This window comes from Oncorhynchus masou, chromosome 2 (genome assembly GCF_036934945.1).
Source record: "Oncorhynchus masou masou isolate Uvic2021 chromosome 2, UVic_Omas_1.1, whole genome shotgun sequence".
Lineage (NCBI taxonomy): Eukaryota > Metazoa > Chordata > Actinopteri > Salmoniformes > Salmonidae > Oncorhynchus > Oncorhynchus masou.
The window spans coordinates 15,932,861-15,948,018 of record NC_088213.1 but is presented as its reverse complement, the minus strand read 5'-3'; the positions used below and the strand labels follow the sequence as shown (position 1 = coordinate 15,948,018).

At 41.4% G+C, this 15,158-nt stretch overlaps 2 protein-coding genes across 3 annotated transcripts in view; one reads left to right on the top strand and one right to left on the bottom strand.

Annotated features, from left to right (window-relative positions):
* Positions 1–7,204: 7,204 nt before the first annotated feature.
* senp8 (SUMO peptidase family member, NEDD8 specific) lies at positions 7,205–9,406 on the bottom strand. 2 transcript variants are annotated; one of them, XM_064988763.1, is made up of 2 exons: positions 9,251–9,406; positions 7,205–8,741 (listed from the first exon to the last, which is right to left on the bottom strand). In XM_064988763.1, the coding sequence occupies exon 2, from the start codon at positions 8,695–8,697 to the stop codon at positions 8,059–8,061; it is 639 nt and encodes a 212-aa protein (XP_064844835.1). In that variant the 5' UTR covers positions 8,698–8,741; positions 9,251–9,406; the 3' UTR covers positions 7,205–8,058. The 2 variants fall into 2 exon arrangements, with proteins under 2 accessions (XP_064844835.1, XP_064844842.1); XM_064988770.1 differs by having other exon boundaries at positions 9,256–9,406.
* A 117-nt stretch (positions 9,407–9,523) lies between these two features.
* The window catches only part of LOC135552611 (unconventional myosin-IXAa-like), a 186,377-nt gene continuing 180,742 nt past the window's right edge, over positions 9,524–15,158 (top strand). Inside the window, 1 exon segment of the mRNA XM_064984329.1 lies at positions 9,524–9,826. The gene's annotated coding sequence lies outside the window, so the exon portion shown is untranslated.

Genomic DNA, 15,158 nt, shown 5'->3' with positions numbered 1-15,158 from the left:
AATAAGAATTTGTTCTTAACTGACTTGCCTAGTAAAATAAAGGTAAAATAAAAAATAAATAAACTGTCAACCCTAGCTATGGAAACACAATTTACCTAGTGTAACATAAGGGTGTATACACTAGTGTAACATAAGGGTGTATACACTAGTGTTACAGTTGAAAAGCAGCATTTGTCTTCATAGCTGTCTAGAATGACACAAACAGCTTGTTGATGTCTAGACTGTGACTCTGTGTCGAACAGCCAGCTGGTGTGTGTATGTTCTCTCTGTAACAGTATGATATGACCAACAGTCCCATACTATGACACCACTGTGCTAACGGAGAGACAGTGTCCTCCGACAGGTTAAATATAGAGATGAAGCGTGTCACGCCCTGACCTTAGAGAGCCTTTTTATTTCTCTATTTGGTTAGGTTGGAGTGTGATTTGGGTGGGCATTCTAGTTTTTCTAATTCTTTGTTGGCCGGGTATGGTTCCCAATCAGAGGCAGCTGTCCATCGTTGTCTCTGATTGGGGATCATGCTTAGGCAGCCTTTTTTCCACCTTTAGTTATGGGATCTTGTTTGTGTGTAGTTGCATTCTGCACTGCATATAGTGTCACGTTAGGTTGTAGTTTGTTAATTTTGTTTTGTGTTCATCTAATAAAATGATGTACGCTTACCACGCTGCACCTTGGTCCAATCCCTCTCTAAACGATCGTGACAAAGGGTATAGTTGCTGTATAGCTTGAGCAATCTCTCCTTGCAAAATGTCATAACGTAAATATGTATGTTGAGGATAAAGAGCATAAACATCTCAATGGATTATTCTAAACTAATTTGAAATGTAACAACGTTGTCTTGCTTGAACCGTAGATGTGGGACCAACTTCAGAAATAACAGAACACACCTGGCCACTTTCATTTTCTGAATGTTTTCACGCACAGGAAAGGATGGCGCTTGTTCTCAATTAAAGTCACACATTTAGTTGAAAATGGGTCTAAAATGGTTTCATGTTGTTGTAGTTGGTTTCAGATGTGTGTGTGTGTGTGAGTGCATGCATACCTACGTGTGTGTGCGTGCAGTTAACTCTGTTTGGAGTCCATCCTGAAAGACCTCTAAAAACAGATAATGTGAAACACCTGAGATGCTACAGGGAATCTCAGCTTCTAGGAAGAACTCCCCAACAGACATGATAACAGACAGCGCTGATCAACAGACCAGATCCATTAACCCTGTAAACAGAACAGCGTGTGTGTGGGGGAGGTTTAACATCTCACATGAATGTTTGTTGTGTGTACAAAGCCTAAGTCGTAGCAGAGAGGCAGGCTTGGTACCGTCTGGTGAGCGTTCTCATGATGAGGGTGTTGACGAGCTCCCTGCAGGGCAGATTCAACCCTGGCTCATGAGCACACCACCCACAGCCAGGTCTACAGAACTGTATCATTTGGAATGGGAAAACATCTGCCCGTGTGTTTTATCTTGGCATTCTCCACAGCCAACATGCACTCAATGCCATGACAGAGGGCATTACCCATGTAATGCTGGCACCATGTCCCTAAACAACTGTCCTGTTTTTTTTCAGATGGGTACGTTCACTGTTTTAGGAGAATGAATGTGCGGTTAAAATCCCTCATTCAGTCATAGGTCAAATCTGCTCTCCTTTATTGTGTGTTACTCTGCAGCGCTCAGAGAGGAGAGGGGGAGATATTTCTCTAATAGAGTTTGCCTGCCAAGGCGGCGAGTGGTCCCAGTCTTGTGTGGTTTATGGGGACAGTTGTAAACCTTAATGGGATTGTCTGTCCAGGCAGCTAGGCACTCCTGGTGAAATATGACCGTCTGGTGTGAACGGGCACATGATGCCAGAGGCACGAGACAGTCTCCATGGTGGCACTGCGCCAAGCGGAGTAACTCTCAGAGCAACGGCGCCCTCGGCCAACGATGCCATGGCAGTACCCGTCTCTCTCGCCCATTCTCAAGTGCATGGCACAACAGACAGTGGTCTTAACAGTACGGCTGCCTCTCAAATGACACCCTATTCCCTATACAGTACACCCTGTTCCCTATACAGTACACCCTATTCCCTATACAGTACACCCTATTCCCTATACAGTACACCATATTCCCTATACAGTACACCCTGTTCCCTATACAGTACACCCTATTCCCTATACAGTACACCCTATTTCCTATACAGAACACCCTATTCCCTATACAGTACACCCTATTCCCTATACAGTACACCCTATTCCCTATACAGTAAACCCTATTCCACATACAGTACACCCTATTCCCTATACAGTACACCCTATTCCCTATACAGTAAACCCTATTCCCTATACAGTAAACCTTATTCCCTATACAGTACACCCTGTTCCCTATACAGTACACCTTATTCCCTATACAGTACACCCTATTCCCTTTACAGTACACCCTATTCCCTAAACAGTACACCCTACTCCTTATTCGTCTCTGGTTACAGGTACAGTATAGTGCACTAGAGGGAATAGCTTTTTGTCAAAAGTAGCTCACTATATAGGGAATATGGTGTCATTAAGTATGCGGTCCCAGTACGTGCATTTGATTATAGAGAACCAATAAGGATAATCAACAACATGCAGTAAGTGGAATCTACCAGAGTGAAAAGAGCTCTACATTATGATGTCACCATTGAAAAGCCCTTTTGGAGGTGCTGAGTGTTGGTTTGTCCTATAAATTGGGTGGTTCGAGCCCTGAATGCTGATTGGCTGACAGCCGTGGTATATCAGACCGTATACCACGGGTATGACAAAATGTACAATTTTACTGCTCTAATTATGTTGGTTTATAAAAGCAATATGACACCTCTGGGGTTTGTGGTATATGGCCAATATACCACGGCTAAGGGCTGTATTCAGGCACTCCGCGTTGCGTCATGCTTTACCACACCCCCTGAGGTTTTATTGCTTAACTACACAATGCCTTCATAAAGACTTCATACCTTTTGATTTATTTCACATTTTGTTGTATTACAGCATGAATTCAAAAATGATTAAATAGATTTTTTTCTCCCCCATCTACACACAATACCCCATAATGACAGTGAAAACATGTTTTTAGAAATGTTAGCAAAAGAAATACAGTCAATAAATGTTAGAATCACCTTTGGCAGCGATTACAACTATCAGTCTTTCTGGGTAAGACTCTAAGAGCTTTGCACACCTGGATTGAACAATATTTGCACATGATTATTTTTAAAATTCTTCAAGCTCTGTCAAATTGGTTGTTGATCATTACTCGACAATCCTGATTGGTTCCCGAGTGGTGCAGCGGTCTATGGCCCTGCATCTCAGTGCAAGAGGTGTCACTGCAGTCCCTGGTTTGAATCCAGGCTGCATCACATCCAGCCGTGATTGGGAATCCCATAGGGCAGCGCACTATTGGGCCGGGTAGGCCGTCATTGTAAATGGGAATTAGTTCTTAACTCACTTGCCTTCTTAAATAAACATGTAATAAATAAAAAAGAAAGCCATTTTCAAGTCTTGCCACAGATTTTCAAGCCAATTTAAGTCAAAACTGTAACTAGGCCACCCAGGTACTGTACATTCTATATCGTCTTGGTAAGCAACTCCAGTGTATATTTGGCTGTGTGTTTTAGGTTATTGTACTGCTGAAAGGTGAATTTGTTTCCCAGTGTCTGTTGGAAAGCAGACTGAACCAGGTTTTCCTCTAGGATTTTGCCTGCGCTTAGCTTTATTCCGTTTATTTTTATCCCCCCAAAAATCCCTAGTCCTTGGCGATGATAAGCATACCCATAACATGATGCAGCCACAACCATGCTTTAAAATATGAAGAGTGACATTGTGCTGGATTTGCCCCAAACATAACACTTTGTATTCAAGACATAAAGTACATTTCTTTGCCACATTTGTTTTGCAGTTTACTTTAGCACCTTATTGCAAACAGGACGCATATTTTGGGGGGATTTTTTATTCTCTACAGGCTTCCTTCTTTTCACTCTGTCATTTAGGTTAGTATTGTGGAGTAACTACAATCTTATTGATCCATCCTCAGTTTTCTCCTATCACAGCCAATAAACTCTGTAACTGTTTTAAGGTCACCATTGGCCTCATGGTGAAATCCCTGAGCGGTTTCCTTCCTCAACGGCAACTGAGTTAGGAAGGACGCCTATATCTTTGTATGGACTCTCTGTATTGATACACCATACAAAGTGTAATAAATAACTTCTCCATGCTCAAAGGAATATTCAAAGTGCTGTTTTTTTACTATTAGGTTTTTTTACTGCTGTTTTTTTTACCAATAGATGCACTTCTTTGCGAGTCAGTGAAAAATCTCCATTGTCTTTGTGGTTGAATCTGTTTGAAATTCACTGCTCCAATAATGGACCTTACAGATAATTGTATGTGTGGGGTTCAGAGATGAGGTAGTCATTAAAAAAATTATTGCACAGTGAGTCCATGCAACTTATGTGACTTGTTAAGCAAATGTTTACTCCTGAATTGATTTAGGCTTGCCATAACAAAGGGGCTTGAATACTTATTGACATTTCAGCTTTTCATGTTGTATTCATTTGTAACAATTGTGTAAACATCATTCCACTTTGACATTATGGGGTATTGTGTTCAGGCCAGTGACACATCTCAAGGAGTGTGAATACTTTCTGAAAGCACTGTATATGGTACTGCATAACGGCATAGCTGTGACGACCGTGATCTAGAGCCTTCATAGGTTGACTGGAGTATTACGACGTATTATGACGTGAGGCGTCTGTGGAATGTCATGTGCCCTCCACCACAACCCTGCAGTGGATCATCTCTGGGCTATCTGCATCATGGGCGTCCCCACTGACAAGCTAAGCCTGTCTAAAAGTCGAAAACTGATGCCACCTATAAATATGGATGGTTCAGATTCTACCGCCGACTGATACATTTGTGGAAAAGAATAGCCCGTTCTTATCCTGACTGTTTCCCATAGCCTTGGGATTTAAAATACAATCTGTGTTGACTGAGTGAAGTCTTTCAGATGAGATGGAGGTCAGGAATGGTCACGATAGGCACCCAGATGAGATGGAGGTCAGGAATGGTCACTATAGGCACCCATTCTCAACGCTCTAGATGAATTCTGCCTGTCGATGTTTATGTATTGTATCCCCAGATGGATATAGTCCGAGGAGTTGTGTAATAATACTGTTTGTGATGACTGGCTGCCAGCCTCTGCTGGCCCTTTGGGAGGGAAATCTAGATCTTCCCAGAAACAACCCCCTACTTCATCCTAAGCACCTGTGTAGATCAGAGGGCAAGTTGAAGCATGCGTGTTTATGTTTCTATCTATCCAATTCATTCAGACCTACATGAAGTGTGAAGAGGGTAAGGGGACAGGCCTATTTCCAGTCAGAAATCCAAATGTCAGGCAACAGTCCTTTAATTACACTACACTACAAACAGTCCTTTAAATTACACTACAATTACACTATACAACAATCATTTTAATTACACTACTATTACACTACACTAGAAACGGTCATTTTAATTACACTACTATTACACTACTCTAAAAACAGTATTTTTTAAATTACACTACTATTACACTACACTAAACAATCATTTTAATTACACTACACTAAAAACAGTCATTTTAATGACACTACTATTACACTACACTAGAAATAGTCTTTCATTACACTACTATTACACTACACTAGAAACAGTCTTTAATTACACTACTATTACACTACACTAGAAACAGTCTTTTTTAATTACATTACTATTACACTACACTAGAAACAGTCATTTTAATTAGACTACTATTACACTAAACTAATAACAGTAATTTTAATTACACTACTATTATACTACACTAGAAATAGTCCTTTTAATTACAGTACTATTACACTACACTAAAAAAAGTCTTTATAATTAAACTACTATTACACTACACTAGAAACAGTCATTTTAATTACACTACTATTACACTACACTAAAAACAGTCATTTTAATTAGACTACTATTACACTAAACTAAAAACAGTAATTTTAATTACACTACTATTACACTACACTAAAAACAATCATTTTAATTACACTACACTAAAAACAGTCATTTTAATTACACTACTATTACACTACACTAAAAACAATCATTTTAATTAGACTACTATTACACTAAACTAAAAACAGTAATTTTAATTACACTACTATTACACTACACTAAAAACAATCATTTTAATTACACTACACTAAAAACAGTCATTTTAATTACACTACTATTACACTACACTAAAAACAATCATTTTAATTACACTACTATTACACTACACTAGAAACAGTCATTTTAATTACACTACTATTACACTACACTAGAACAAGTCTTTTTAATTACACTACTATTACACTACACTAGAAACAGTCATTTTAATTACACTACTATTACACTACACTAGAAACAGTCTTTTTAATTACACTACACTAGAACCAGTCTTTTTAATTACACTACTATTACACTACACTAAAAACAATCATTTTAATTACACTACTATTACACTACACTAAAAACAGTCATTTTAATTAGACTACTATTACACTAAACTAAAAACAGTAATTTTAATTACACTACTATTACACTACACTAAAAACAATCATTTTAATTACACTACACTAAAAACAGTCATTTTAATTACACTACTATTACACTACACTAAAAACAATCATTTTAATTACACTACTATTACACTACACTAGAAACAGTCATTTTAATTACACTACTATTACACTACACTAGAACAAGTCTTTTTAATTACACTACTATTACACTACACTAGAAACAGTCTTTTTAATTACACTACTATTACACTACACTAGAAACAGTCTTTTTAATTACACTACACTAGAACCAGTCTTTTTAATTACACTACTATTGCCTGACATTTGGCGTTCTGACTGGAAATCGTCTCAATCGGAAATGACCTGTAAAACTTCAGCGATACAGACTGAATAGAGCCGTAAACAGGACTAATGAAGGAATGTAATTACTGGGACCTTGTGATTCATTCCAGGATCGAATGGGTTTTCTATTCTTCAGGTGTTCATCATTGCCTCAGCCAGTAATGAATAAATAAATAATTGATATGTCATTACTACAGTAGTACTTAAATTCATTATTCATACTCTTGTTGATTTCGAATCATGTATTTGCTTGCATGCTACTGACACAAAGTGGAACCAAATTGGGCTGCTTATTGATATCAGATTCATTCCTTTATTATCATCCAAAATACTGTAACAATTTCAACATGAAATGAATTTCTCTCATTATATGCATATAATCTCATATATAAGATATGGCACTTTCATGTTCCTTGCTTGGTTTATTGGAAGTGTTTCATGGAGATACTGTGTAAATGTAAATGTTAGAATTGGATCCAAACATTTCTTCCTTGTGAGGTTACTGTATATTTAACATTCTAAGATATATTCTTCATATCAATTCTAATTTATTTACAGCAAACCTGAGCAAAAATCATTGTAAACAATTTAAACATTTTCTTACAAGATCAAATGAAATACAGTGAACAGAAAACGTGTCGTTCTTTTCAAGATGTCCATTTCTCCTGTGTTTATTATTTTTATACCTGACCTAGTGTTTATGTGCTTTTTGTAAGATCCTATTCTGGACTTTCTATTTCCTACCTCTGATATTGAACTCTGTTGAGGAAATATTTAGCTGGATGGTTTACACCTGTTGTATTCTGTCATGCGACAAATAAACTTTGATTTGTAACCCGCTCCTTGTGCTGAATATGATAAATAGATAATAAATTAAACATATTGTATAGGCATGCAGGTGCAGTGTTTACATGTGTTGTTTTGGCTTTATAAGGAGTAAATATGACAGCAATTGTTGTATGAAGCCTGAAATATTGGAACAAGGCTTCAATCTTTTACTTTCAAAGGCAATATCTTTGTGATTGTGAATGTAGATCCTGTGCATTCCTTCATTGACCTTAAAACTCCTGAAGGCTCTCCTCTTCTGAGTACATTGAGGACACGCTTAGTGCCGAGGAGGAGGAGAACATAGCTCCCCAGATCAATCTCTGTCCAGTCTCTGGATCAGCCTGCACCACTCTAGCCTCTTCTGAGTGATATAGGCCGGGGTGATGGTCTGGACAGGGAGGCGAGGCGAGCCCTCCACTCTGGCCCTCTCACACAAGGCCTCTGCGTTACAGATCACATACATGCCGCAGTCATAGCTGTTCTGCTGCAAAGGACAGGGCTCCTCCACAAAGGGCACTTTCCTCCCCGACCCCAGGAAGGGCTCCAGCTTTGTGGCGATCCGCCTGGCGTGAAGCGAGTTGCCACCACTCTGCGAGTCGTAGTGGGCAAAATGGCCGCCGTCGCGCAAGAACAGCAGCAGGCTCCAGTGAGAGCCACCGGCAGTCTGGATGGAGTTGTCGTTGACAGCCAGGAAGACCCAGCGCCGGGAAGCTAGCCCCAGCGGCTCCAGAAACAGGGCCAGTTCCTCCGGGCAGGCAGCACACTTGATGAACTGGGTGACCTCGGGGCTGATGAAGATGGCCGCTTCGCCAAGGCCTTTGAAGAGCTCAGCAGCAAAGTACTCAAAGGCAAAGCCGATGACCTGGTCGTTGAGCCAGTGAGGGCCCTCCAGTAAGGCCACATCAGAGCGCCGCAGGAGGCTGTCCTGGTAGCTCAACACAACGGGATCCATTCTCTCCAAGGCAGGGTGGGGGCGGACAGGTAGACAGGGTCAGTCTGGAAAACATGGAGGAACCGGTTTTGGGGAGATTAAGTGAAAGATGAAGCAACACTACTCTACACAATCACAAACTGTCATCTTGTCAGATTTTTCAGGAATGAGCGCTAGCTAATTCATTAGTTGAAAAAAGGAGGTTTTCTACTAGTTAGCTATAGCCGAGGTGCTGAAAGTACTTTCCAGATAGCTAACCTAATAGATAGTTAACCTAAACTTAGCTATGTTGGCAGGCTGATTTATCTATGAATAAATAAATAAAACTTCTACTGGATATAATCTTCAATCTCACAATTAGTACTATAGCTATAAAGCCTCTCTAACAACACACTAAGTTAGCTAGTTATAGCTAAAACATTTTTATTTTGGTCAAAGTTGGCAGGGTTGCTGGCGTTGCATTGCGTTTTGCTATGCTAGCTAGTGTTGACTCCCAGGCCAATGGGTTTGGCATGCGCAGTGGGTTTTACGATGTACGAAATTAATAAACAATCGAACATTTTATTTCACATACCTTACCAGACACATTCACTAAAAAATTCCATCAAAAAATGCAACCTTCCTTCCTCGTTGCAGTAAGACACGTAAACGAGTACAAACTGCTCCACTACTGTAAACATTTTGCGACAGTACTGCGGGGCAAGTAGCTTTCCGAGACCCGCTCTGTCCATGCGGGTGATTCGCTGAATGAGTCGGTACAGCCAATCCCCTCGAACCTCTCTGGGAAACCCTCCCTCCCTGATTATTTCACCCCGCCTATCAAGTAGCGTGAGCGCGCACTGTTTGGCAAGGGGAAAAGGTAGCAGAGGTTTCATCGAACGTCACCGGGGATAGGAAGGGCTGCTTTTAATACATTTTAAGAAGAGAAGAAAATAGGACAAATATGCGTCACTGTTCGGGACTGATCTGAATTTTGAATCATTTTCGGGGGAAGTTATTTGGAGAGAAGAACGAAGGCGCAGTTGTTTAAGGAAACCCAGGGAATTAAAAATCAGATTTGAGAGTTGCATTTGTGTGCTAATTACCCTGTCCCAAACGAGAAGGCTTCCGCGCACAACAGATTTGGATTAACGTTCATTGATGTAGTAAGGTAAGAAGTGTTGTTACTGTCCCAAACGAGGCTTTTCATGTGTGTATAAATATATATATATGTATGTACCAATCACTGGGGTATGGTACCAATAGGCAAGGTTTTGCTATTGACGATATGATTTTTGGAATTCCATTCATCGCGCGATGAACTACCCTTCCCACTGAGCCACAGGGAGTTTATTGCTTGTTACCATTACTTGAGACGCTGTGTTAATTTATTGACTGGATTAAAGCTTGACCACTTTGTGATTGTGCGTGTATTAAAGAAACCACATTTTTGCATACAAAATTAGTTATTTTTACTTTGTCAGTAGTGGGACACCCATTATTACAAAAGTAAATTGCTTTCGAGTAGTAAATTATTGTCATGAGCTGTTAAATAACTGATGTTGTAGTTCATGTCAAGGGAACTGAACGTTTATAACCTACGCACTATATTTTTTAAACAAAATGAATTCAAGTCAAATCAAGACAGTATCTGTCAACGTCCATGCAGATGCATTATATCCCATCAAATGTATCAAGCAAAATAGGAAGGTTACAATGTCCCGCCAACTTCAAGTGATCTCAGACCACCCTCTTTTGACACAAAGTAATCGAACAATAATTGAGAGCAATAGAAGAGGTGTGTTGTCTCTCTCTGTCTGGGGCGGGGAAATGTTTGTATTATTTAGTGCAGGTCAGCCAGAATAGCTTATAATGCAGTGGATGCAGTACAGACTGCAAAGCAGTGGAATTGTAGAGGAGGTCTGAAGGGGTGAATAAGCTGCTGAATCATGGGGCCTGCCCAGAGCAGCACTCCTTAGCCCATAACATTTGTTCCATAGCTTTATCCACTACTTATCCCTCAAGCTCACCTATCCTCATACCGAGTTGATTGAGAATGTTTATATGATCTTTGTAGAATGTTATTGTTTGTAATGCCAGTGTAGAGGCTATAGCCTGTATTCTAGACATGTCTTCTGCAGCTTGGATATTGCTTAGCCTCTGGAGTCTGATATGGGTATGATGGGAAGCGATTACTCAATGCTGAGCAACAACAAGACATTTTGAAATGACTAAAATATAACAAATGTTTAGTAACTAACTTTTATCTCTTATTGTTGTTGCATTGTCGAGCCTGCAAGTAACCACTTCGTTGGACTGTGTATACCATGTGTATCCCGTACATATGTCTAAGGTACTACAACTATATTCTCCATAAAGCTTGTTACTTTGGCCCATCCTCTGCACAGGTGATCAGAGTGGGTCTGAAGGAATGCATTGGGACTGAGAAGACACAGTTGCCTGCAGGGATAGCACCATAGAGTTAACTCCATGGTTAACATCCAATGAATAGTCATGATATGATGTTCTGGGGAGTGTCCATGGCTGGAGCTTGTATACCTGAAATGTGTAATAGCCTGGGTCAGGACTAGGCTACAGGATATTTCTGATCACAACTGGACACATTGTGACGTTTGGGTTCATCTTGTTGAACTAAAGGCCTACAGGATAATATGGAAAGCAAGCCATCAAACAGAGATGAAGGCTTGAGAAAAACCACATTGTGCTGATATGAACCTAGAGAGGTTCAAAAGTGGGAGTGATAGTCAGCGCAGCAGAGTAGCTACAGCAGCTGTTGTAGCCAGAGATCTAACACTTAATGCAGTTGAAGCAGTGCTGATGCAGTTGAAGCAGTGCTGATGCAGTTGAAGCAGTGCTGATGCAGTTGAAGCAGTGCTGATGCAGTTGAAGCAGTGCTGATGCAGTTGAAGCAGTGCTGATGCAGTTGAAGAAGTGCTGATGCAGTTGAAGCAGTGCTGATGCAGTGGAAGCAGTGCTGATGCAGTGGAAGCAGTGCTGATGCAGTGGAAGCAGTGCTGATGCAGTGGAAGCAGTGCAGTGGAAGCAGTGCAGGTGCAGTGGAAGCAGTGCAGGTGCAGTGGAAGCAGTGCAGGTGCAGTGGAAGCAGTGCAGGTGCAGTGGAAGCAGTGCAGGTGCAGTGGAAGCAGTGCAGGTGCAGTGGAAGCAGTGCAGGTGCAGTGCAGATGCCGCGGAAGCAGTGCAGATGCCGTGGAAGCAGTGCAGATGCAGTGCGGAAGCAGTGCAGATGCAGTGCGGAAGCAGTGCAGATGCATTCATCTGGGAATAAAATGTTAAAATGTTATGTAGCTTTATTAGGCTTTATTAGGCTATAGCACTATCTATGACAGTGGAATGTTACTGACTGGGGCTCTGGAAATTGTTCATGTATGTTCTTAGGTGGGGTATGCTGTGGTATACTTTAGAAACCGATTATCTTCGAGGTGGACCAGTGAAATCAATGTGAATGGCCATTTGGCTGCACATTATTTAGTCATTGTACACTACTCTGTAGACGCTCCAAAGTCTGAGCTGTGGGGTGCTGCTTTCACAGCAGTAGCAGAGCTCTTCCAAAGTTTTGATGGCTAGCCTCCATGATGGAAAAGACCATTGCAGAAATCTACAACTATTGCATCACCCTAAAGCTATCGCTCCCCAACCACAGAGACTGTAGCCAACATGTAGACTGTCAGTTCTATCCTGATTGTTTTGTTCACTGGTGGACAGAGGCGACAAACTGCTCCTCTGACCATGCTATGCTTTTCCCATATAGGCCCACACAATGCCTTTGAGGATTCTAAAACCCAACATGACCTCAAATGAGTGACCTCATTGCCACATGCTTCTGTGGGGTGGGGTGGTAGGTCACGTGCTGAGTCACTTGGTCAGCCGCACATGAAAAGTGTTGTGCGGCCGCATGGCCGGATTGTATGGCGTAAGTGATTGGCACGCACATGAAGTGAAGTCATTAAAGTGGAACATGCCTGTTGCCCCTGAACAAAGCTCCCCATTCTCTGTGGCCATTACAGAAGGAGGCTATGGAACCTCAAAGGCTTGGCTTCCCCCATGGCTTTGTATTTCCCCTCGTTAACTCCTCATGGTGCTCAGACTGGTCAGAATGAGAGTTTCTACTTTTAATGTCACATGCACAAGTACATTGAAATGCCTTTCTTGCAAACTCAAAACCTAACAACGCAATGATTAATAAATGTATTCCTAGAAAACCCCCCACAAGAATAAGAAATATAAAATAAACAATTAAGTAAGCATACTAAATATAGGACATTTTTAATAAGTAAGTTCCAATACCATATTTACATATGCAGGGATATTGGAGTAATGGAGGTAGATATGTACAGGGGTAAGGAGACTAGGCAACAGGATATAAGATAAACAGAGTAGCAGCAGCTTGTATGTGAGCGGCTGTGTAGAGTCAGTATAAATGTATGTGCATATTATGTGTGAGTGACCAAATGATGGAGTGCGAGTGTGTAGAGACAGTGCAAAGATTGAAATAAAAGGTCAATTAAAGGTTAACTCAGTCTGTGTAGCTATTTTGTTAGCTATTTATCAGTCGTATTGCTTGGGGATAGAAGCTGTTCAAGAGCCTGATGGTGTCATACTTGATGCACTGGTACCTCTTGCCGTGCGGCACCAGAGAAAATAGTCTATGGCTTGAGTGGTTGGAGTCGTTGATGATTTTCCAGGCGTTCTTTTCACACCGCCAGCTGTAGAGGTCCTGGATGGCAGGGAGCTCGTCCCCAGTGATATACTGGGCTGTCCGCACAATCCTCTGTAGCGCCATGCAATCGAGGGTGGTGCTATTGCCATAACAAGCAGTGATGAAGCCAGAGGATTTTAGGGCCCATGCAAATCTTTTTCAACCTCATGAGGGGTTTAGAGGCACTGTTGTGCCTTCTTCACGACTGTGCGTGTTTGGACTATTTGAAGTATTTAGTGATTTGGACACTGAGGAACTTGAAGTGGTCTACCTGCTGCCCCCCCCCGTTTCCTGTCGTCCACGATCAGCTCCTTGGTCTTGATGATGTTGAGGGAGAGGTTGTTGCTCCGGCACCACACTGCCAGGTTACTGACCTCTCTGTAGGCTGACTCATCGTTGCCGGTGATCAAGCCTACCACCACCGTGTCATCAGCAAACTTGAAAATTATGTTGGAGTTGTGGATGGCCACACAGTTGTGGGTGAACAGGGAGTGCAGGAGGGGACTAAGCACACACCCCTGTGGGGCCCCTGTGTTAAGGGTCAGCGTGGCTGAGGTGATGTTCCCGGGGTCGTACTATCAGGAAGTCCAGGATCCAGTTGCAGAGGGAGGTGTTCATTCCCAAAGTCATACGCTTGGTTACGAGCTTGGAAGAGACAATTGTGTTGTTCATTGACTACAGCTCAGCGTTCATCATTCTCACATAGGTATTCCGCTTATCAAGAGTGATCGAAAACAAGGAATTGTTTTTATTTTCCTAACATTACTGGCTGTTTTCAACAAATTGAGTTTAAATGCAGGTCAGGCCTATGATTTGGCTTGGTCACTAGACTACTTGTTACTTGGTCACTAGTCTACTTGGTCACTAGCCGACTTGTTACTAGCCTTGGTCACTAGCCTACTCATTATATCATTTACATTTAACATTTAAGTCATTTGGCAGACGCTCTTATCCAGAGCGACTTACAAATTGGTGAATTCACCTTATGACATCCACTGCATGTTCCACTTTAATGACTTCACTTCATGTGCGTGCCAATCACTTACGCCATACAATCCAGCCATGCGGCCGCACAACACTTTTCATGTGCGGCTGACCAAGTGACTCAGCACGTGACCTACCACCCCACCCCACAGAAGCATGTGGCAATGAGGTCACTCATTTGAGGTCATGTTGGGTTTTAGAATCCTCAAAGGCATTGTGTGGGCATTATTTGGTTATTTGTGTCCCTTTAAAAGTACGGAGTTCGCTCCGACAGTCGTTCTCCTCTAAAAAGGAGTGTCTCTTGTGGAGAGAGGACGGGGCCAAATCTTTGTTTAATTCATCTCTATTGAGAAACCCCTGTTGAGATTTAGTTAATATGCTAGAACAATCACAGGAAACTTGAAGGGCATGTAGCGAAAGTTGCTTCTGGAAGAAATCCCTTGAGTTAATTTTACCTACTGCGTCATCACTCTTAGCAAATGAGGTCCAAGGTATTTCATAATTTAAGCGATAGATTTTATTTAGCTTAAATGGTTACGTCAACTAAATGATTAGGCCAAAATGGAATTACCGTTTAACCTCACTTCTTGGACATACCAGAGCCTTAAATATGCACTTTTAGAAACTGTTCTTTGTCCTGTAAGCCTTAGATGGCAATGCAGGAATTTTGATAACGCACACTGCACAGGGCTACAGGCCAGAAGGTTGTGGGTTCACAGACCACCATGGACAAGAGTAGGAGTGGAAAGTTCTCCTTTATAGTAAAAGCATTGCATGAATA